The 24,735-nt window shown below is 34.1% G+C and overlaps 1 protein-coding gene across 1 annotated transcript in view; it reads left to right on the forward strand.

Annotated features, from left to right (window-relative positions):
- Nucleotides 1–742: 742 nt before the first annotated feature.
- Nucleotides 743–24,735, forward strand: part of LOC140443410 (1,5-anhydro-D-fructose reductase-like) — a 55,088-nt gene continuing 31,095 nt past the window's right edge. The window contains exon 1 of the mRNA XM_072534658.1: nt 743–1,260. Within this exon, the coding sequence (XP_072390759.1) occupies nt 1,134–1,260 (127 nt within the window). The 5' untranslated portion in view covers nt 743–1,133. The remainder of the gene's footprint in view (nt 1,261–24,735) is intronic.

Below are 24,735 nucleotides of genomic sequence, written 5' to 3' on the forward strand. Positions count from 1 at the left end.
ACAGACGGTTATAGTTCAATAGAAATTTCACGGGACATCTAATGTATCTCGTTATAAGCGAAACCTCGTAATAACCGTGTTCGTTATAGAGGGAGTAGACTGTATATATATATATATATATATATATATATATATATATATATATATATATATATATATATATATATATATATATATATATATATATATATATATTATTTGTAATTTAATTTGTAATTAGTATATTTTGTTACTGTAAAACCCGCTAATAACCTTTAATGGTTGATGCGGCAATTCTAAATAAAAAAAATATTTAAAACTATTTCACCCATCGCTTTGAAATTTTACCATTAATCTTAGCACCATCACAAGTCCCAGAATTTCACTTAATATAAAGGTTCTAAATTTATTTTTAAAAAAATTATTAACATTTATAAAAAACCAAAGTTTCTGATTTGTTTTTAACTTTCTAAGCAACATTTAAGAAACTCTATTTTGAAGGTTTTTGTATGACTTTTAAGTTTCTTACTCTCAAATTTGTTTCAAATGATAGATAAAAAAAGCGAAAATTTACCATTTTGTGACCTAAATTTGTTAAGAACTAATCAAGTCCAAAAAAGTCGACTACAGGAAACTATAGGTTCTTGTTAAATAGGTCCATACTACTCAAAACAGCTGTCGTCTGTCTGGAGAGGTCAGTGTCAAGAGAAAATCTTATTTCCCTGTACTATTTATATTCTAACAAGTTACAAATTAAAATAAAAGAAACGCCACTGCTTTAATTAAAGTGTGACTTTTCTTCCATTCTCGAAAAATATACAAAACTTTGTTGAAAGAAAGGTTTATGTCTTAAGATCTTTACAGGTAACATTTATTTGAATGAAATTCGTCAAATTGGTATACATTTTCCGCGACCTACCCTTGACCTTCTGTCGGAAAAATCAATATTATCCCTAACCTAGTAACATAACCCTTCACGATTCAAATCAAGAAAGAAGATTATATCAAAATAAAATATTTTCTAATCGTCGAAACAAAAATCTTGTCAACTATAAATAACTACAAGTTCATCTACAAACGTTACTTATAATTAGCACAGGTTTCGGGCGCGTGGAAAAATTTTTAGATCGATTTTTCCAAACATTTCATACAGAATGAAGTATTTGTTGCTTTCAAATGGCAGTGAATTGCCCATTGTAGGACTAGGTACTTGGAAAACAGAGCCACAGGAGACCGAGGAAGCTGTAGAAGCTGCTTTACAAAATGGATATAGACATATCGGTATGTAATTTTAAATATTTCTTTACTGGTTTTCTATAATATCTTGTATCCCATTTTAATTAATCTCAAATTGTGGATACATATAGTGTAAGTTTCTGCATCCGATTCATATTAGATGTATTATATTGGGGATATTTATTTTCGTATAATCTGACACAAGTTGCCGCTGTCAATTGCCATCCATCATTTAAGTAAAATGTTGTTCATAGATACAAATTATAAGGAAACGGTTTTTTAGCAAATAACTATTTAGATATTTTATATTATTATGTGTTATCTATATATATATATATATATATATATATATATATATATATATATATATATTAGTATCTACGTACATAAACTTGTGATAACTTCTTTCTATTCATTCTTTATGCAAAGATTTACACTAAGTAACTCATTTTAAAAAGTATATTTAGGTATTATAGCTTATCTCGTCCATAACCACGTTTTCTAATCCAGGAATTTGAATCATAAAAAGTATAGTTACGTCAGTGTTATTCTAATATATTTCTTGTTGAAATTTTTGATGTCCATATATTAGTAGCTTAAGGGAAAAGAGGGCAAGTGTTCGGAGAAATAGACCATTTTTACAGTTACAGATTCCTGGTAGTATTATAATGTCTTAATTTGATGACACAGCATGCAGTATTACAGTCGTTATTTTACTCTCTAAATCCAATTTTTCTTTATTAAACCCTCAAGATATTTATAGTGGTCCACCTAGCCAAGTTTTCCATTCGAAAATTTTTTCTGGATCTTGTCCTGCTCGCAGACAAGTCTCTGGTCCCGTCGTTTCCTAGAAACTTCCTTCCATCTTATGACCTTTAGAATCTTAAGTTCTTCTTCTACATCATTAATCCATCTTCTAGACGGTCATATCCATCTTCTAGACGGTCATATCCATCTTCTAGACGGTCATATTCTTCTTCGTCTGCCCTCTGTGTTTTAGAATATTAATCTCCTCCTGTACTTACTATCTGACATCCTAGCAATATGTTCAGCCCATGTTAGCACTTTAATAAATTTCACAATACCTGGATCTGTATATAACTGGTATAATTCAAAATTGTATCTTCGACACCATAGCCGACGCATTTTCATTTACGTTCCCAAAAATTTTTCGAAGGATTTTTCCTCTCAAAGATACCAAGTAGTCTCTTGTCGTTTTGGTATCAACTCCATATTTCAGCCCCATATATCAAAACCGGTCATATTTAGGTCCTTTAAATGTTGAGCTTTACTGAATGTTTCAGCTGTACTGAATCTTTTTATTTCTATATGCATCTTTTAACTTCCTGGCTTGTCGTGTTTGTTGTGATTACTACCGATCCAATATATGTATATGAATTATTTTACTTGATCAAAGGTATAGTTATTAATTGAATTCTCTGTTAAACATTTTTAGGTTTTTTAGCAACCAACATAATATATTTAGTTTTTTCCTCACTTACAAGTCTTAGTTCACTTGTGCCGTGTTCATAAACTTTGTAAAACAATACACTACGTGTATCATACATCTACTTACTATAACTATATTATCAGTCCATTCAGTTTAATATTTATCTGCCTGACTGCCTTTTCCAAGGCAATGTTCAACGAGTAGGCACGCCAGCGCGTCTTTCTGTCGTAGACCATTATTAATATTGAAGAACGTAGAGTTTTCTTTTCGAATTATAATGCACATACTTACATTTTATATTGTTAGTTTTGTAATTTAACTGACTTAGATGGGACCCCAAAGTCTATCGTTGTATTACATAGTGCAGTTCTTTTAACACTGCCATAGGCTGCTTTGAAATCGACGAAGAGATACATTATATTCTAGGGACTTCACTTAAAATTTGCTTGTGTATTTATTTAATATATAGTTGACTTTTCGATACTGAATTCACATCAGTAATGCCCAACAATATCTTTTGTAAAGAGCTTAGTCTCTCAAAAAGTACATGTCGAAATATTGTATATGCAAATATTAACAGCGTAATGCCTCTATATTATTGCATTTAAGTTTATCACCCTTTTTATGTCGTCGGTATTTTATTCCCTTTAACTACTCCTATGGTATCAATTCTTTCTGCTATATAAGTACTATTAATTTATGGATTGCTGCCAAAAGTTGGTCGTTACATTCCTTATACATTTCACACAGTCGCGCGAAAGCTCGTAACGTGAACGTACACACCAGCGAAGTTCCAGAAAAACCGCTAACAAAGGTCCAACCGTGAATACGCGTCGCAAAAACCGCCAATTGCGTGTGCCAACGGTCGCGAAATCCTAGTGAACCCGCGAACGGATCCACCCTTTCGACCTGGAAACGGAAGCATCCGAAAACCAGGCCATCTTATACACAACGGGCCTTCTTCCCAACATAAAAGAGTGGGAGAAGGGTTTACGAGCCACCACAGACCACAGTCACATAACCATATCCAAGCAAAAACCCTCAGAATACCCAAAGAAAACACAAAAAAACATACACACAGAGCAATATCACCCTACCCCGTCCACATCCAAAGCAGACACTCCATATCACGATCCTCCATCCCTCAACCCCTGCAATCAAACCCCCTCTCGCACACTTGATACTATCTCACCAATACACACACCACCAACACCATCACCCACACACACACACACACCAACACCCACCACACCACAACAAATAACACTCTCCCAACTCCAAACCTCCAACACACAACAATCACAATCCCTCTATAGTTACAGAATCGAGCGCATCCTCTCAGATATCTGCCTTCTACCGTCTCATCAAAGAACACAACCTCATCCCTGAATTGGACTCAATTAAAGTCCTTCCATCCCAAAAGGCAGCCTCCTTGCGAACTACTAAACTCCTAGAAATCGTCGACATCACGGCAAAACTCCGAAATATTACCCATGAAGATTCTATCTTCCTCACCTCACATATAATACCTAGCAATCGCCAAAATCCGCATCCCATCCCTAAAAATTCTGAGATCTTTCACCTGGTCATAGCCGGAAAAAACCTCTGCCTAAAAACAGTGAAGGATAATCTATCCGAAATCAAATTTCCGTACATAAAAGTAGTTCGTATAAGCCCGTTCCACCAACCAACCTACCTCCTATATCAGAGTCTTCACTAACTCTGAATCCAAATTCGCCGAAGCACTTTCGTGCGGTATTGTGATCGAGGGGGAGCGGTTAGTTTGCGAGATCCCTAGATCTAGCAACTCCATTCCGATACGATCGAAATATTGCTCGAGATGCTGCAAAAGCAAACATTTCATCAGCGAATGCCCCGAGAAATCATTTACTTGTCCATTCTGTGGACTCAAACATAGGCCTACTGCGTGTCCCACAGTATGTGATTCCAAGTGCCCGAACTGTAACGGTCCTCATCCCGCCTTCTCACACAAATGCCCACATCGTAACACACATCCCAATAATTACAATCAAACCCAACCAGTATACACAGAAAAACAAATCCCTTTATACGATCTCACCTCCGACATAAAATCCTTAATAAATTACATATCCATGATCCTATTCAACGTCTTCCCCGAAAAGAGAAGCGCAACTATCCGATAACTAAACCAAATATCCAACACACTATATGGATGTGCCATAACCACCTCCTGCACTAACAACCTTATAAACCAAACCTTCACCCAACTCCACACATAAATACACAGCACTATACTTACATACACATCATACACACACATCAAACCTCCACACATAAATACACAGCACTATACTTACATGCACACCATACCCACACACACATATCTATCATTCACCCACACATATACTTTACCGCAACCACGCTCACATTCATAAACATAGAGAAATCTAACAGCACACATCAATAAACACACCAACACAACACATTCATAAACATCCAAACACAACACCAACAATAAACAGTGAGCAGGGGAGATTGGTTTTCTGTGGTTTCTAAATCTCATTGCACAATGATACTTGATCCTAGGTGAGGACACAGCCACAGCTATCCTCCACGCGTTTTAACCCAACAAAGGCCGACAATCTGAAAGGAACCGTTTCCCACGGAACTTGTACTTAGTAGCGGGCTTGGACCACGCGGCTCCCACAAGGCGGATATAGTTCTTCTGACACTCCTGCCTCAGCGGCGGCACCCGGTCTTAAGGTACGATTCCGAATTCCGACAACGACTGCAGACGGCAATTGCAGTTGCCGCTACGGCAGACGTCACTACTTTGCATTGCAGTATTAATTTGTATGAGAGCGATTCCGACATCTGACTGCAACTGCTGCGCGGTAGAACGTCAGATGTCAGTACTGCTGTTAGTGCCGTCGTGAAGTTGGAAAAGATGGAGGTGTTGACAAACGAAGAAAGTGACTATTTTATTGATTTAGTGTCTAAATATCCATGTTTATTCGACTGCAAAAATGCGAATTATAAAAATTCACGTATGAAAGAAATTGTTTGGATGGAGATCGCCGAAAAAGTGAATAAAACCAGTAAGTATACGTATTACTTTTATTTTTTATAAACTAATTACTAATGTGTACAATTTACGATACCTCTTTGCCAAGATACTTCACCTATTTCACAACAAAAATACTCTTTTAATGTGTCTCGAATAGCTAGGCCTCCGGCATTAGCAAAACCACTAGTACTCGCTAATCTAATCATGTTATCAGATGGTATTTCTTCTTCATTCCGGTGATAACTAGGAATCTGTTGTTGTTCAAGATAACCTTCTCGTAGCATGTTATGCAAGCAACAGGCAGACGTTATTAAGTCGTCACAAGTTTCAGGCAAAATCGGTATTGGTACATAAAATATTCTAAACACTTGAGACAACAAGCCGAAAACGTTTTCCACTACACGCCGAGCACGAGATAGTCTGTAGTTAAAAATATCTTTCTGGGTGTCATGTCTTGCAAGTCTTTGAGAATATGGCTTCATCATAAACGTATCAAGAGCAAAAACTTCATCACCCACTAGAAAGTGTGGTAAAATATCATTTGTTCCCGGTAAATTTTTCGGTTCAGGAAAATTGAATGTAGAGTTTTGTATTTTCTTTATCATTTCAGACTTTTTAAATATATTGCTATCACCTTCTTTACCATAAGATCCCACATCAATTGCTATAAATTTATAACTCGAGTCAACTATTGCTAATAATACTATCGAAAAGTATTCTTTATAGTTAAAGTAAAGAGACCCACTGTTCTGTGGTGATTTTATACGAACATGTTTACCATCGATGCTACCAACGCAATTTGGTATATTCCATTTTTCCCAAAATTCTCTTTCAATCTTCTTAAAATCGTTTTTAGTAGGAGGGGCATACAAATTGAAACCATTTTTTTTTCGAAGAACACGAAGTACTTGTTTAACTATTTTTGATATATATATATATACATATATATATATATATATATATATATATATATATATATATATATATATATATATATATATATTATGACCTTAATATACGATATTGAAATGATAGAGAAGCAAAACTTTCTCCTGTTGACATCAATCTGAAACATAATAACCAAATATTAAATAATGAAAAAAAAAACACTTATTATTTATATTACAGGTGAAAGCTGTAAAAAGCAGTGGAAGACCATCCGTGATGGATACATACGATTTAATCGCAAAAATAAACTACCTACTGGATCGGCAGCACCTCCAAGTAATCGCAGTAAATGGCGAATGTACAGAATCTTATCGTTCCTAGATAATGTTCCGCAAGAGAGATCGACTATTAGCAGCATATATGATGACACGGAGTCATCACAAAACAGTGTTGAAGAACTCGCAGACTCAGCACAGAATAATACACAGGAAGAGTCTCCTACTCAACAAGCAAATGCTACCATAATTACTGAGAGTTATGTACAAACTCTCTCTGTCACAGCTGACCAGCAACTCAACCAACCGAATAAGAAATGTCGTCATAATACTAAAGAAGACATTCTATCATATATGAGAGAACGGGAGAAGTCACGCCTTTCGGCAATGGCAAATATGACAAATGCATCGCAAAATTGTGATGAATTTAAATCGTTTGCTAACTATATCGAACAAGTTTTACGAAAACTGCCCACAAAAGTGCTTCAAATAAAAGCAAAACAGGAGCTCTTTCAAGTTCTTACAAAATATGAAATACTAGCAGCAGACAGCAGAAAACAATGTTTCACATAGCGCCCCGATAAATGTGTCTGATAATACTCAGTGCACTATTTTCAATGTTATATCACCGACTGGTAGTTATTCGGATTTAACCAATATGACATATAAACAAAATGAAGATTTGCCCTCAATGAATTGTCAACAAGAGTCAGGTAGAGAAGAAAAGGGAGAATTTCCTGGATTTCCAGAAGATTAGTTTAACAATATTGTTTATTATTATAGATCAGATTTAGATAGATTAGATCTTGTTGTTATTATTAGTATTATAATTATTATCATTAAGAACTAAATTAAATTAGCTTACCTTAAAGTGAGGAATAATTTTTCTGCTGGTGATATTTTCCCTCTCCTTGTTTTTGGTGTAAGATCCTCATAAACTACAGACATCACAAAATTAAACTGGTCTTTATTTAAATGGCAATAACTTCTGAAATTCGCTTCACTATCATTTAAATGTCTTTTGATTATTGTTTCATAAGAGAATTCTTCTAGTCTAGTTAAATACAATGGTTGTGTAGGATTTCTCCTCAAGTAATAAAATAATAACAAATCGTCATCATCTTCTTCTTCTTGCAGTAAAACTTGCAACATTTCGAAATCCATTTTTTTATGTAATATACAACCTCAAGTGTTTTATGCCGTCACATAACTGAAGTGGCTGCTGCTGACTTAGAAATCAATATGACGGCAAATGCTGCAGCGGCAGCAACTGCAACTGCCGTCCGCAGTTGCCGTCTGCCGTCTGCAGTCGTTGTCGGAATCGTACCTTTAGTCATCGGATCTAACACGCAAACTGCACCAAAAAGTTAAAATCTCCATCCTTAAAGAGGCGTAAAGCCTAAACAAGGTAAAAACCCTGGCTCGAATATATTTCAAAACATATTTTATAGATTTAGAACTTTATTGTGTTTTAAGTTTTTGGATGGTATTTGACAGTTGTTTGGTGCTTCAATATGTAGTTGCTGATCTAAATTTGATTGCTTTTCTGTGTTGTCACCTTTTTCAACATTATTTAAATTGAGATGATGGCTGAAATGTTGTGTCCATCTCAGAGCCGCCAAGATTGATGAGGGGACACCGGTAAGAAGTGAAGAGAGGGCCCCCGACAAAAAGTGAAGAACAAAAAAGTTTGTCTAATGTTTATAGAAATAAAATTATCAATAATAAATAATAATTAACATTTCAAATGTAAATTTTATTAAGTTTTGACTATATTTATAATAGTGAAAATATTTATAATAGAAGTGCTTTTCGAGGTTTATGATTGGCAAAAATGTCTATAATTTTCGAAAAATAAACATTTTACCAAACCATGCTCAATGGGCAAAAGTTACTAGACCAGTTAACTAATTCTGCTTCATTGTAGATCTCATAGTATTTTTTAGGCGGGAAAGACAACTAAAGATCTTTCCGCTTCTGCGACTGTCACCGGTAATGTGCAAAATATTCTTAACGTAATAACGACGTTAGGAAATAATGATAAAATTCGCGCAATATATCAATTTTTCCTTAATATTGTCGTTATCGTCATCTCAATAGTATGACGTCAAGGAAAACTGTTAACAATTCCATTTTTTTCAAAAGTAAATTATCTGCTCCTGTAATGTTTCATACTCTTTTCCAGTGGTCTCCATTTTAAATTCTACTATATAACTTTCTATAATCAATTTTCTGTTCCCAACCAACAGCAAAAACGAGATTTTTTGCTATGACTCCATATTAGCCAGTCACGATCTACATACTCATTATTTTACATTTTACACCTCAAAACATATGTTTTGGGAATACACTGGGATTATTTTCATTTCCTTCTTCAACTTCATTTTTAATTTGATGGTCAGTAATATTAATAGGTAAAAATCCTGTATCTATTGGTAAAAACGTTTCAATATTTACATATGATTTGGCTTCTTCTACTTGAGGTGGCAATGTGTCGTCTTGTGTATTTATGTCAGTTTCTGCATCAACCTCAGGTTGGTTCAATTTTTTCTTCATTTTAAAAGAAGATGAAGTTATAAATCCATTATTTTCTAAGGTTTGTGTTCCAACGGCTGCAGTTTTTTCTTTTTCTTCTCACGTCTTTCGTTTTAGAGCAGCCGATTTATGATGATTTATGACAACATTTTTACAGATAAATGGAATTTCTAAAAAATGAATCCAAATTCTAAATTTTGACCTAACATTTGAAGTAGAAAATTTACAGTTGTAAACATTTACATTTATAAAAGCAAAATGAACATAAGAATATCTCCTTTCGACTGACAATATCCTCTTTCATACAGATGAATATTACGTGTATAGTATCGATTTTTGTAAATTTAAACTAGGCAACCCAGCAGAATGTCTCTGACGAATGCTACCAACGCAATATAAAATGCAGTAATTTGTCTATCGGCGTATGTTGTCTATCAGCACAGACTCCACGCGCGATTTTTATTGCGGGCAGGAACATTGGTTATATGAAAGCAGTACGCCGGCAACGTAACCAAAACAACAACGCAGGATGTCGCAACGGCATTAAAATAATAAAATATATTTCAAAATATAGGTTAAAGTCAGAATAAATATAGTCGAGTATTAATTAAATGCATTAAGCACATAAAGTGAAGAGCGAAAAAAAAAACGGGGAAAATTACGTCTTTGGTCTAGTCAACGCCGGGCCCCTTACATCGCCGGGCCCGGCTAAAATGTACCGGCTGTACAGCCCTCTTGGCGGGCCTGGTTCATCTATTAAAAACTGAGGTTGTATCATGTAAAATTTTACCGTTAATATCTCTATAACTTTTTAGTCTTGACTTGCTACTTTCTTGACGGCTACAAATTATCTCATTTAACGATTTCTCGAAGTCGATTAATACGTTCTCCCTCTCTTCTGAGGCGTTTATACTCTTCTTTTCTCTTCGTATGAAAGCTGCTTCAAGAGGTTGTCGATATAGTGCGTTTTTCTGATTGTTGCCATCTCGCACTCATTATCAAACCACTGACGTCTTTTTTATGTCCTGTTTTTACCCAATATTTCAACCGATTTCATGGCTGATTAATATCTTCTTCTTCTTCGTTTTCTGTCCTTATTTTATCTTCTATTAATTGCTTTCTGTATATATTGTGCTATATCTGGATCTTTTAGTTTGTGAATATTTATTTTTTTCTCCGTTTTTCATTGGATATTCTTTCTGGCCGACTCATCTCAAAACATCCTGAGAAATCAGATTATATAGCTGTACTAACGAGATAAAAAAAAATGATAAAAGCACTAAGAATGTACACTGGCTCCAATGTTTTTATGGGCCACAATATGTTGATATGCAGAATGGCTATGAGAGTAAAACTGCTCGAGAAAAAATCTGATTTAAACACAATTGTTATAAAGAAACTCACTAACCCAAAAACCTAAATAAAAGTACGAGAAGAACTATATAGGAAAAAAGGAAATAAGGGACATTAAGTAGAACACATCGGACATAATGGAGAGATACGACAAATCGAGGGAAGCAATACTAACAACATGCGCGACTCTATTAAAGCGTAACAGACAGAAGAAGAAAGAATGGATCCTTGATGAAACAGTGGATACGATGGATGACAGACGTAAATTCAAGAATAAAAATATAGATAAACATCAACAGATCCACAATATCATAAGAACAAAAATTCGAGTAGCCAAAGAAAAATGGTTTGTAAACCATTAAAAATATGCAAAAAAAATAAAATCAATGACAAACAAAAACAAATTGAAGAAGTCACCCAACATCATAAAAATAGCAATGGAAATCTTATCTCGGAGTCATCAAGGAGTTTAGAAACATGGAAATCCTATATAGAAAAATTATTTGCATTGGACAGGACTGATGATCAGCTGTATGGAGAAGGAGAAACAGGACCTTCTATCCTTAACTCAGAAATAGAAGATGATATTGCAGCACTAAAAAACAACAAGGTAGCAGGTACGAAAAATGTACATTGCGAAATACTAAAGTCCTATGTAAATCATACAAACAATTGCTTGATAATCTAGTTGCACTTTTTAACAGTATATATAATAGCGGAAAAATTTTGGAGGACTTCCTGCAGTCGACATTTATTACAATCCCGAAAAAACCAAATGCTCAGTTCTGTGATAACTACCTACTTATAAACCTGATCAATCACATCAATAAAGTGTTCACCAAGATCATTCACAGAACGATATATTGTAGCGAGATTAAATAAAACGAGCGGTTCAAATTTATATAAATATATTTATTTATAAGTTTACAGTTCGGCAATATCTTATCAACTCAACTAACTCATAACATCGTTACATATATGTATATACCAGAAGTATTATTCTAGAGTAATCTAAAGTAGTCCTGCCTCTAATTCTCCTACGTGACGGGTTAGTCTCTCTCGTACTCGATATCGCCGGAAACTTCTAGTCGCTTTCGAGGTTAGTCGCAACCGTTACACTTGGAACTAGAGAAGCAGTTTTCGCTCTACATACGCTTATACAGCGGTGAAGAGACGTTAATAAGGATGTGTATTTGTGCTTTGTGGATTTTAGAAAAGCATTTGATAATGTTAATCATAAACAACTAATAGATATTCTATAAAAGACAGCATATTGCAAGAGCAAAAATAGGAAATAAACTTGTGTGTAAAAGAGGTGCCTAACAGGGGTGTATCTTATCCCCATTCCTGTTAAATATTTACTCCAAGGAAATATTTTAAAATTGTATGGAAAATGCAACAGAGGGCATAAAAAAAGGTAAGTTAACGAACAACATAAAATATGCCGATGACACGATGATCATTTTCAGTAGCATAGATGAATTGTAATAGGCAATGGAAAGGGTTAATGCAGTCAGTGAGGACTACGACCTGAATCTTAACTTCAAGAAGATTAAATGGATGATGATGCGCAAAAAGTAACAACTTGATCGACAATTACGGATAAGCAACATACTAATTGACGATATAGAATCGTATATGGTCAATTAGTGACAACCTTGTCACCAATTTAAATGCAAAATGAGAGCAAGCCACAGAAATTAAGGTGAGATTAGAACGAGCTACAGCAACATTAAACAGTATACAAAAGCTCCTCATAGACAAGGATTTGTCTCTTCCTCTAAAACTATGTCTAGTTAAATGCTACATTTTTCCGATCTTACTATATGGTTTGGAGGCCTGACAGCTGACAGAGACGCTCATTAACAAACTGGAAGCATTTGAATTGTGGATGGACCAACGCATTCTTCATATATCTTTGACCGAACGTTCCACCAACATAGAGGCCATCCACATAATTGGAAAAGAAAAATAAATCGCAAGCACACAATTAAATAAAGAAAACTTGAATATTTAGGTCACATATTGAGACACGATTAATACCGTCTACTTCAATTGATTATCTAGGGAAAATAAACAGCAGACAGCAGGAGAAGACACTCGTGTCTTCGGGTCCAAAATCTTCGGGCTCACATCGGTCGAACTATTCAGAAGTGCCGTAAGCAACATCAGAATTGCCGTGTTAATAGCCATGTTTGCTCCTCTGAAGGACCTAACATCTAAAAGGTTAAAACATTGTCTTGTATTGATGACTTTTATGATCTATTTGGTTAATCGTTTAATTATCAGTAAATTTTTAAGTTCACTTATATATGTATGTCTTTGTGAGGGAATCGGGTCCCACCTATTACCAAATTCTTAATCATAGCAAAGTTTATGAGTCTCATTACGTTGTCATTTGAGTCTGAGGGTAGGCGCTATTTACCTATCGTAGCAGAAAAGATATTTTCTCTTCCGACTTCAGCATTAAAGTCTCTAGTACAGCAGGGTAGTCTTCTATTTATTGGTTCTACGATATACAAGAAAGGTAACAGTGCCAGATCTACTCTTCAACCGCCTATATTACCAATGATTTTACTTAAGTTATTCATTTTATTTAGGCTTTTAGTCAACCTTGTAGCATGCTAGGCTGTCGTTTAATAGCCCCATATGAACATACTATACGTTCAACTGGTAGGGTCTTTTTTAAGTCAAAACTTAAAAAAATCTGAAATACTATGGCATAATTCACAAAAATTAATAAAAAAACAGAAATATATAAATCTGTTTGTAAAGTTTTTCCTTAATTACATTGGTAGAACATACATGCATTTTAAAACAGAAACTAAGCAAACAGAAAAACATTTAACGTACGCTAACATACTAAAAACTTCGAAGTAATTTATTCTATAAATTCTTATAAATACAGAGTGAAATTCTTTAAAATAATATTAGTGTTTTAAAAATAAGCGTATCCCCTATTTAAGAGATCAGGTCCTATTCAGTCATAATAATCGCTATAGGTGCTTGTAAAATGTTTGAATTACATTCTTTGAATTTCCGATAAAATTTAGGCAGTAGTGTTTAGATAAAACCAAACACCTAAATTTACTATGTGGCGAAAACATTTCAAAATTTGTAAAGTAAATATACTGTAGAAATCTTTAAATATTTACATATTAGCTGTTATTCATTATGGCTTAAAATAACTTACTATAATATTATTATAGTTAAAGTACTATTCACTGTGATTTAATAAATTAATACTAAAATCCAATTTACTAGAACAAAAAATGTGTTGATTACATACCAATCACTTTTCTTAACATTAAAAAAATAGTATCAAACTTAAAAGAATAAACATTTACGCAATCTAAACACTAATGAATAAGAATCAGGGCATGCGACTTACTTAAGGTTGAGAAAGGATCATTAAGTTACGGTCCAACCTGAAATGGGCTGGATTGGGCAATTGGCAGATCGACAATTCTCTGGTCTTTTGGTCTCAAAAAGATATTGACATGATTATGGGTATGGATTTATAAAAATAGAAAATATCAAGTCGGCCGTAAAAGAATGTGGTTTAATCAAACATCTTTTTCAGTTTATAATCAAACTGAGGAAGCAGATGCAGAAGACCACAATTAGCGACATTTGCTGTAGCCAATAATATGGTCATATGCTAGTAAAAACCAAACAGTTCCAAACTACACTCAGATGCAAAAAAAGGCAACGGAGAAAATTTTGGTAAAATTCAAAGTATTTCAGTTTTTTTTATTTTTAGCCCTATTTTGTAATTTTTAAATTTTGTATTTGATTTATTATACGGTGTTAATCGAAAGGTGGTTTTTTATCCCAACTTTGAAACATCCTGTGGAGTAATTCCGTTGGCGGATTTTCGTGAAACCTTGTTTTTCGCTTGCAACCATGTCTTCTAAGTATTGTTTTTTGTTTCATGTGAAAATATGAATTGGTTCATTTTTTGGAGCGAAATTTACGACTTTCTTATTATTACCATGATCTTTTGTATTAGTTTGTCATACAACGATGGAGGCTTTGGTGGCTAATATAGAAGAAATATCATATCGACATCCCAGAAGCACTGTATTTAAATAATGATTAAAAGCGACGACATGATCTTGGTTTTAGTGAACAATAATAAAACATAAAAAACAACTTAAATGTAACTTAACCTAAGTACACAATTAACAAAGAAAAACTACTAAAAAATAACTTAATACTTTGTATTGCCTCCCCTAGCCTCTAACCTGTACACATCGTTGGCTCATGTTGTCTATGAGGTTTCGAATATCTTCTTGCTGGATGTTTTGCCATTCCTCTTCTAGAGCCAAGCGAAGTTCGTTATTTGAGCCTGGTGCGACTTCGCGACCTCTAATATTTCTACCAAGCATGTCCCAAAGGTGCTCTATTGGGTTCAGATATGGCGAACACGCTGGCCAGTTCATTTTATTAATACCAACTTCCTCTAAATATTGCGTAACACACATTGCAGAGTAGGGTCGCGCATTATCTTGCATTAATAGAAAATCATCGCCGATATATTGAGAAAAGGGTACTACGTGATTCGCTATTTCCTCAATATACCGGTGTGCAGTCAACAAACTCTCAATAAATACCAATTCAGTGTGCGCCTCTCGGGATATTCTTGTCCATACCTGCACATACTATCACCGAACCCCCTCCATGGCTAACGCGGGGACTAAAAGCGCACTCCGCAAATCTCTAATCTAGAACATTACTCCATTGTCCTAAATTCCAATCTAAATGTTCCCTGGAAAATTGTAGTCTAGCCACTCTGTGCCGTGGAAGTAATTTGGGCCCAGTTGCTGGTCTGCAACTTTGCAAACCAAATTCATGTAATCTTTGACAAACTGTAAATACACTTACATTATTACCTCGAACCTCTTGAAGCTGATTTCTTGTTTGCACCGCTGTTAAATGAAGATCCCGCAAAGCGTTGCCTCGTATAAAACGATCATGTAAAGCGGTAGTTTTGCGCTTCCTCCCAATTTTGTTCCAGTTCGTATAAAACGTTCCACTACATCCCTTTAGATGGTAGAGCGATGAGTGTGTAGTACTCTAGCCACATATTCTTAATTTCGCCTATCTTCAACCAGAGCAACGGCTTTCGCACAATCTTCGACACTAAGAACCATGATCAATCATAGGTAAACAAAATGTAAGTGTCAATATGATAACAGTCACCAAAGCCACCTCGTCGAAATACTCCACATACTCCAAAATAATAATAATTAATAATTAAAAAAGTCCTAAATTGTGGGTGGCAAATTCATTTGGATCTAAAAAATGAACCAAGGCATATCTTGACATGAAACGAAAAACACAATGCTGAGCAGACGTGGTTACAACCGAAAAATAAGGTTTTACGAAAATTCGCAAACGGAATTATTCCACAGGATGTTTCAAATTTAGGAGAATAAAACCACGTTTTAATTAACCCCGTACAATAAGTCAAATATAAAATTTCATCAAAAAACTGACTATACCAATTTAAAATTTATAAATTAATACATTATTATGCTAAAAGAATCATCACAATAGGGCTAAAAATACAAAAATTCAATACTTTAAATTTAACCAAAATTTTCTCTGTTGCGTTTTTTTGCATCTGAGTGTATATAAACATATATATATATATATATATATATATATATATATATATATATATATATATATATATATATATATTAAATAAACAATAATACAACAATTGGGGGAAGTCAATAGAAAAGGCATATTATCTCGTGGTTATTGAAACTTTTACTGCGTCAAGACATTTAAGCAAAAAAAAACGACTTTTTTCATTCATTTCAATATTGTAAAAAAACTAAGCATTCTAGATAAAAACCTTCAACAGACGACTTTCTTGAAAATACTGGCTGTTTAAAATAAGATTTTTTTAATTAAAAAATGTTTTTAAAGAAACAATTTATTGCAAATTATACCCGAAAGTAAGCATGTTTTTCAATTATTTATAATTATTAAAATAAACAATAAAAACATTTAAAACACATTTCATAATATGAGTTTTTCTGTAGTTACTACATTTGCGAAATATGTGGATAATCGGTCAAGTATTTTTTAAACAATTATATTTGCTTATCCCATTTGAGAGAACAAAATTCATTTTTTGGTCTGATTCTCTTTAAAGGGTCACAAATTGTCATTTTTTTAAAAACTATAATAATTTTTACTATTTACTTCCAAATAATTGATGTAGAATTAGGTACCATTACCATTTGAAGTCATATTAATTTGTAACATAGTTTTTTTAGTTTTATTCAAAATTATAATTATATTGTAGTTTTTTTGTGAGGGTGCTAATAAATAATTAGCGAAATATTGAGCAATAAAGAAAAAGAGTTTTATTTCGAACAGACCGACCGAAAAGACTCTGTTACGAATTGATATAACTTTAAACATTTGCATGTTCGTCCAAAACACTAGTAAAGCTGAGCATTCACGTTCCGACTTGCGGTCTCACTTAGTAGGACTACAAGTTGGATATTCGTCTCCACTCATACTCCGAATTGCTATCCAACTAGCAGTCCAAGTCCAACTTCAGTTCTAGTTTGTTTTCGCGATGGTGTACATCATCATCATCATTGGTGCTACAGCCCTATAAAAGAGCCTCGACCTTCCCAAGTCTATTACGCCAGTCAGTTCTATCCATTGCCAACTGTTGCCAGTTTGCTGCGCCTATTTGTCTACCATCCTCATCTACACCATCCCTCCATCTGAGTTTTGGTCTACCCCTTTTTCTACTTCCCACAGATTGTGACATAAGGATTCTTCTAGGAGGGTTGTTCTGCTGTGATCTTGCCAGATGTCCTGCCCATCTTAGTCTTCCTATTTTTATAAAGGATACTACGTCTTTACCACCAAATATATGATTATATCTGTGATATATCTCGTAGTTGAACCTCCTTCTCCAAACACCATTTTCACAGATGCCACCAAATATTCTTCTCAGGATCCTTCGTTCAAATATAAGCAGGAGATTTTCATCTGCCTTGGAAATGGTCCATGTCTCTGACCCATATGTCAACACTGGTTGTATAAGGGTTTTGTATATGGTTATTTTTGTTTTTTGGCTTAAGTTTCTGCTTCTCATATGTCTACTCAGTCCAAAATAGCATTTGTTTGCTAGGATTATTCTTCGCTTGATTTCTTCCGTCATGACGTTCTCCTTGGTGATCAGGGAGCCTAAGTATGTGAATTTGTCCACCACTTCAAAGGTAGAATTATCAACCGTGAGTTGGTGGCCGATGTTTCTGGCTCTATTGTTGGATGTTGATGCCATTATCTTAGTTTTATTTTCATTTACTTGCAGGCCCATATTTTTTGAGGCGTGTGACAAGGTGGTATACATTTCTTCTAGCTTGCGTGTTGTGCGGGCAACTAGATCAACATCATCTGCATATGCCAAAATTTGGGATGATTTATTAAAAATGTTTCCTCTGCTGTCTATTTGGGCATCCCTGACCGCCTTTTCCAAAGCTATGTTGAAAAGGAGACACGCCAGCGCATCTCCCTGTCGCAGCCCAACATGCGTTTCAAATGCCTGTGATTGTTCGCCCTGTATTTGGACTTTGCAAACAACTTTACGCATTGTAGCCTTAACCAATCTTATCAGTTTATCGGGGATGTGGAATTCATCCATGGCTTCATACAATTTATTTCTTAGGACACTATCATAGGCCGATTTAAAATCTACGAAAAGATGGTATGTGTCGATATTAAATTCATTGGTTTTTTCCAGTATTTGCCTTAGCACAAAGATCTGGTCTGTTGTTGATCGACCAGGCCTAAAACCACTTTGATATTCGCCAAGAAGCTCCTCTGAATATTCACTCAGACGGCCATATAAAATACTCGAAAATATTTTGTATGCTGTATTAAGGAGGGTTATTCCCCTATAGTTTCTACATTCTAATTCATCGCCCTTTTTGTGTAGCGGGCAAACGATCCCAATACACCACTCTTCTGGGATTTGTTCCTCATTCCAGGCTCTCAGTATGATTTTATATATATATGATTAGTCAGAGTAGCACCTCCACATTTAATAAGTTCCGCGGGTATACCATCACTTCCTGGAGATTTATTATTTTTTAGGTGTTTTATTGCATCCCGTACTTCCTGAATTGATGGAGGCTCCAATGGTGTATTGTTGTTTGCTCCTGGGGGTGGTTGATTTGGATCTTCTACTTCGATAGTAAGCAGTTCTTTATAGTGTTCCACCCACCTTTTCAATACTTCTTCTTTTGTATTGAGTATATGCCCCTCCTTATCCTGACATAGTCCGATCCTTGGTTTAAATTCTTTTCTTGCTTTATTTAGATTTTTATAGAATTTTCTTGTTTGATTTTCCTTTTTTAATGCCTCAAGTTCTTCCAATATTCTATTTTCATAAGTTCGCTTTTTTCTCCGATGGATATACTTCTCTTCTCTTCTGAGATCTTTATATTTTTGTTCTTTTTCTCGGGTTCTTCTTTGCTGCATCAGTTTATATGCATTGTTCTTTCTTCTTGTAATGTCCTCGCACTCAGCATCGAACCACTTATTGCGTGGTGGTGGTCTTTGCGGCCCTAGAATGTTATTTGCTGCATCTTTAATGTAATTTTTACACATTTCCCATTGTTCACTAATTGTTAGATTCTCTTTAGTTATGTATTTAGTTTCGATATAGTTTTGAAACCTTTCTAACATTTGCGGGTTTTTGAGGAGTTCAATATTAAGGCGCCTTGTTTTGGTACTTCTCTCCTTCTTCGCATTCGAGATTCTAGCCCGAATTCTTGTGCCAACTAGAAAATGATCTGAATCAATATTGGCGCCTCGATAGGTGCGGACATCCATAAGGTTGGAGAAGTGTCTAGCATCTATGATCACATGATCAATTTGGTTGTTCGTTAATCCATCAGGCGAGGTCCAAGTCCCCATATGTATTTTTTTGTGTAGAAAACATGTGCTTTCTACGATCATGTTCTTTGAGGCTGCGAAGGTGACTGCTCGGTGTCCATTCGAATTAGTATTATTATGGAGACTATATTTACCGATGTGCGGTAGATATATTTCTTCCCTTCCTATGGTGTACATCGCTTAACCAAAAAATGTATCGAGTATACACTAACCAAAATATAATTAGGAGGAGGAAAATGACAGCATTGTGCTTTTTATCCTTATCATTTGAAAAAAAGAAGAAAAAATGTTAGATGAAGAAATTATTAATTTGTTGATCGTGTGAACTATTGGGACACAAAATTGCTCAATGTCATTGATGAGGATGATTACAAAAACTACCTCAGAATGGACAACTTCACTTTTTCGCTGTTGCTGGAAAAAGTTGGTCCACTCATTTCCAAAAAAGATACCGTCATGCGTGAATGTGTCAGTACTGAACAACGCCTTGTAGCAACTTTACGCTTTCTGGCCACTGGAAGGTCATTTGAGAATCTCAGAATTGAGAATCTCAGAAGTCAATTGAAAATTGAGGCCTATAATAATTTTTCGTGAAATTGAATTTTCTATTATTTATTTGTAAACTAAGGATCTTTGCTCAGCGATGTCAGACAGCACCAATTGAGATTTTGTATGGAGCTGATGTTATAAGCAAATTGTATACAGGAAAGAAATATCAGTTACAAATAGATCTTGTAGTAAAATCGGTAAGATAGTTTCGAAACAAATTCAGATTTCTGCTTTAATCTGAACCTTCTATAAATGCAAGGTACAACAGACGTTGATAAAGATGTTAATAGCGGCATAACGAAGCCATTTTATTGTTGCTTGCTAATAAGACAGAGAAGATTATTTTTCACGTTAAGAACGGCTATGAATAACTGTTCTGATGAGACTTATTAAGTCGAAATACGTATCAACAGATACATAGACGCTTTCTACGTGAAATCAAATCTTTGCTGTCTTTTTCATTTCATTTCATCTTGTAGTAAATTTACTATTTTAATTGGAAATAAGCCACAATATGAGTTAGAAATTAAATGTATTTGACGTTTGGACTTCCATTTCAAAAATCGTTATCAAAATATTCCGAAGTTGAAGTCGAAACGTCAAATAAATTTAATTTCTAAATAATATTCAGGCTTATGTCCAATTAAAATAGTAGATTTGTATAAGATGCCACAAGACAATAACTTCAGAACCATATAAAGAAACAGTTACTTCTAATTTCAGTACAACTATGATTTAATGTTCATTGTCTGTTGATAATTCTTCTATAGCCAATCCGGAGTGTTGGAAATTGTACCTGTGTGGGAGTGTCCGAAATAGATCTACAGAAAGGAAAATGATTTGCCGTAACAAAAAATAGATGATGACAAAGAATCGTGTATTTTAATAGGGGTAATTTTCGTGCAATTGAAAGTTTATTTTCTATTAAATATTTGCGAACTAGGGATCTTTGCGTAGAGTAATTCATAGAAATCTCATACGAAGTAGGTGCCGAAGGTGAACTGACTAAGGAAATTTTCGATCCGACCTGTGATCCGACTTCCAACTTCACCGATCACGCCCCCACTTCTTCGCCAGTCGGAAGTCGGACCACAAGTCGTCCCTCTAGATATTCCGACTCGTACCACTAGTTGTCCAACTAATCCAACCATCCCACTCACGCACGGTCCGATTTCAAATCCAACTGCGGAAGTAGGACCGTAGGACCGCTAGTCGAACTAAAATTCGGAACGTGAGTGGCCTGTTTAACGTTATCACTTAGGTACGTAATTAGTGATTAAAATCACATAAAATCTTTGGTAACACATTTAACACACAATAAAATTAGTTAGTTTTATATACTTTAAAAATATACAGGATGGTTACAATTTTATTGTTTAAACACATAAAATAAATTTAAAATATTCAGAATATTACAGTAGATATTGCTTAACTGTTCCGTGTCTGCTTTGTAATTTATTGCATCTTTTTTTTTATTAATGCAACACATTTCCAAAAACAATCTTTTTTTATAATTACTTACTTGTTGTAAAACCCTAATTCATCGACATCTAACGGTAGAAGAGGAACGATTATGGACGCACACGTATTTTTCTTTTTTTTTACAGTCACTTTTGTGCTGTGTTATTCTTTGTTTGAGCCATTGTGAAGTTTGACCGACGTAACAACTCTAAAAATCCGAACAAGGCAACCTGTAGATAACATTGGTTTTATAAAGAATTGGAGTCTTGTCTTTTACTTTTGAAAACAGTTGTCCGTTTTCTAAAACAATATATTTAACATTTTTGATATCATTAAAGTGTTTAAATAATCTAATCGCAGAAGGGATTTAGGGATTAAATGCTTTATTAATGGCAGTTTTTTATATTGAATTGGTTGTAATGCTCCGATATTAGTGGGGCCGTCAAAAAGGTCCGAGTTAAATATCAATTCCGACTAAATGTTTTGAGGTATCCACTCAGTTATACTTAGCCCCTTAATAGCAACCATCATTTGCCTTAATAGCAAATTATGGTTGCTATTAAGGGGCTGAGTAATTCCACAATTACCTTTCTCTTTGTCTTTCATTAAACAAATTGTTGACCATCTTATTCGTTCTGTTCCTTCTTCACAAAATATATCTACTTAACTCGTTTAAATGAAAATTATAATCCACCGATGAGTTTCAATTTGTGTAATAATAATTTTAGTAACACATACATTAAAATTTAATGTATTTAATGTGAGTGTGAACGATAGTAAATTTTACTAGGATCTGGTGAATTTTTCAAGATACAAAATGTTAATTAGATGAAACAGATTGATAACGTGGCTGTAAATGAATATGTTAATGATAACTTGGTATCAACGTAACCTACTCCATATGCATATACCTATACGAAAAAGGTTTGTTTCATTTGTCTACACCGTAGACAGCTGTTGACGTAAAACAAATTATTAACAATGTTTTATACAATCGCCGAAAGAGGAAAGATAATTAAAAACAATTCCAAAAAATAAACTGTCATTTTGACTCAACTGTTGACAGTATTGCCAATAATATCTTCAAGTAAGCCTACCCAGACGTGTTCAAATGTTACGGTTAGAATATTTAACTAAAGTTAAAGAATTCTGTATTTTTTAACTCAGTCAAAGATTAAAATAAATATAGTGTTTATTTAAACGAAACCTGGTTTACCTTTAACGACCAGGAAATCAGGAATCTACCCAATCCGCACTGCATCAAGGAGTTGGGTGGATTCTAGTAATAAATGCGTAACAAAAGCCCTGTAAGTAAATATGTCGCTGCTTTAGAACAGAACTAGTCTATGTCCGAAATTACAACTTTTGAGGAGAGCAATTTGAAGTTTTTTAGAAGTTTGGTTTTAAATTATTTTGTTTTTCAAACATTAACTTTTACTTTGTGCATACTTTTCAATTAATTTAGAAACTTTTACATGACTATAAAACTAGTTTTTTTGTTTCATTATTTTAATAAAAAATTAGGTGGACATCTACTACTGCTGCATCAGAATTATTACTATAGAAGTAGTTTATCTGGACTTATGCTAGTTCTACACTAACGATATTCTTCATTTTTACAAAAACACGCAGTTGCTATTTAAGTAAAGCCGAATAAAGGAATGAATTAATAAATTACTCCTGTTTATAAAAATATAAATATTTTATTAATATGTTACTGATTACAAAATAAATTATTAAAACAGTGATTTCTTAAAATAAGTTCCCTTATGACTTTAAATTCAAGTAGAAGTCATGGTATACGGTCGGAGTGACCAATCATTTACATAGATATTTCAAGTGCTCTAATTTCTTTGTACTAATAGGTAAACTTTCAGCATTCAACACTTGCAGGTCATTATGTACTGACAAAGTTTTTCTTCTTGTCCTACGCTCAGTATAATTCTGATAAAATTCACATTATCATAATTATATTTTATAAAAACAGCATTGGGGTGATCGGGCTTAACCATTATGACACGTACCTTCTGCCACTTGACCTTCTCTCTATTTTAATTTTTGTCCATTTCGTTACAAGTATGTTTTCAGAATTCAACAAAATCGTAAAATTAATTCATTTCAGTAACAATGTATGGAATCTTTCTACATGCTGTTCGTGCAATAAGGTACCACTGACTTGGCATGTATATAACAACATTTTTTGAAGCCCTCTCAATATTAGTATGTATATTATCACTATCACCGTCGTTTTGGGTATGTCCCTTTTCCAAGAAAAAGTGGGATATTTTAATTTTATGTTTAACACCCAGATCTTTATACATTACGACAGCATTTCTGTTGAGATTTTAGAAAACACAGTTGTTAGAAAAAAAAAACACATTTCTTGTTTCTTTTTAACACAGGAAGCTGCTTCATTGGATCCTCTCGGTCCTTTTGTCCCATCCCACATGTAGCAATAACCTTCTTTTTATGAAGATTATAAATTCTCAGATTGTAAACAGAAAGCTTTCTACGATAATACAACTGAGATACATCTAAATGTGGCGTTTGAAGAACTTGTTGCGTATCAAAAACTGCTGCCAAATTGGTATGATCATTTTCACATCTCTTCTTTGATTTTTCTTTTGTTTAATCTTGCAAGCATCTCGTTCTTTAAATGGTCTTGAATTAAATCTTTCATTTCATTTCTCTCTTCTTCATTGCCGTTTTTATGTTTTTCGCATAGGTCACACAAATCCTTTATTGGTTTGAAGAATCCAAGGTTAAAATTTGTGTTAAATAAAGATTTATTCACGGACAACTTCGTGAATTGTTAAATATTTTTATTAATGCATTCTTCTTTATATAAATCATACATTTTTGTAATATTTAGATTTGAATCTAAATATTGCCTCTGTGTATCTTTTCGGCAATAACGGCTTTCTATCCTCGGAAACATATTGATATGATCCATCACTGACTGTTTTATTTTGTCAGATAATTTTGTAGCACATTTTTTCTTCTTTCATCGTCGCCAACTC

This window comes from Diabrotica undecimpunctata, chromosome 6 (assembly GCF_040954645.1).
Source record: "Diabrotica undecimpunctata isolate CICGRU chromosome 6, icDiaUnde3, whole genome shotgun sequence".
Lineage (NCBI taxonomy): Eukaryota > Metazoa > Arthropoda > Insecta > Coleoptera > Chrysomelidae > Diabrotica > Diabrotica undecimpunctata.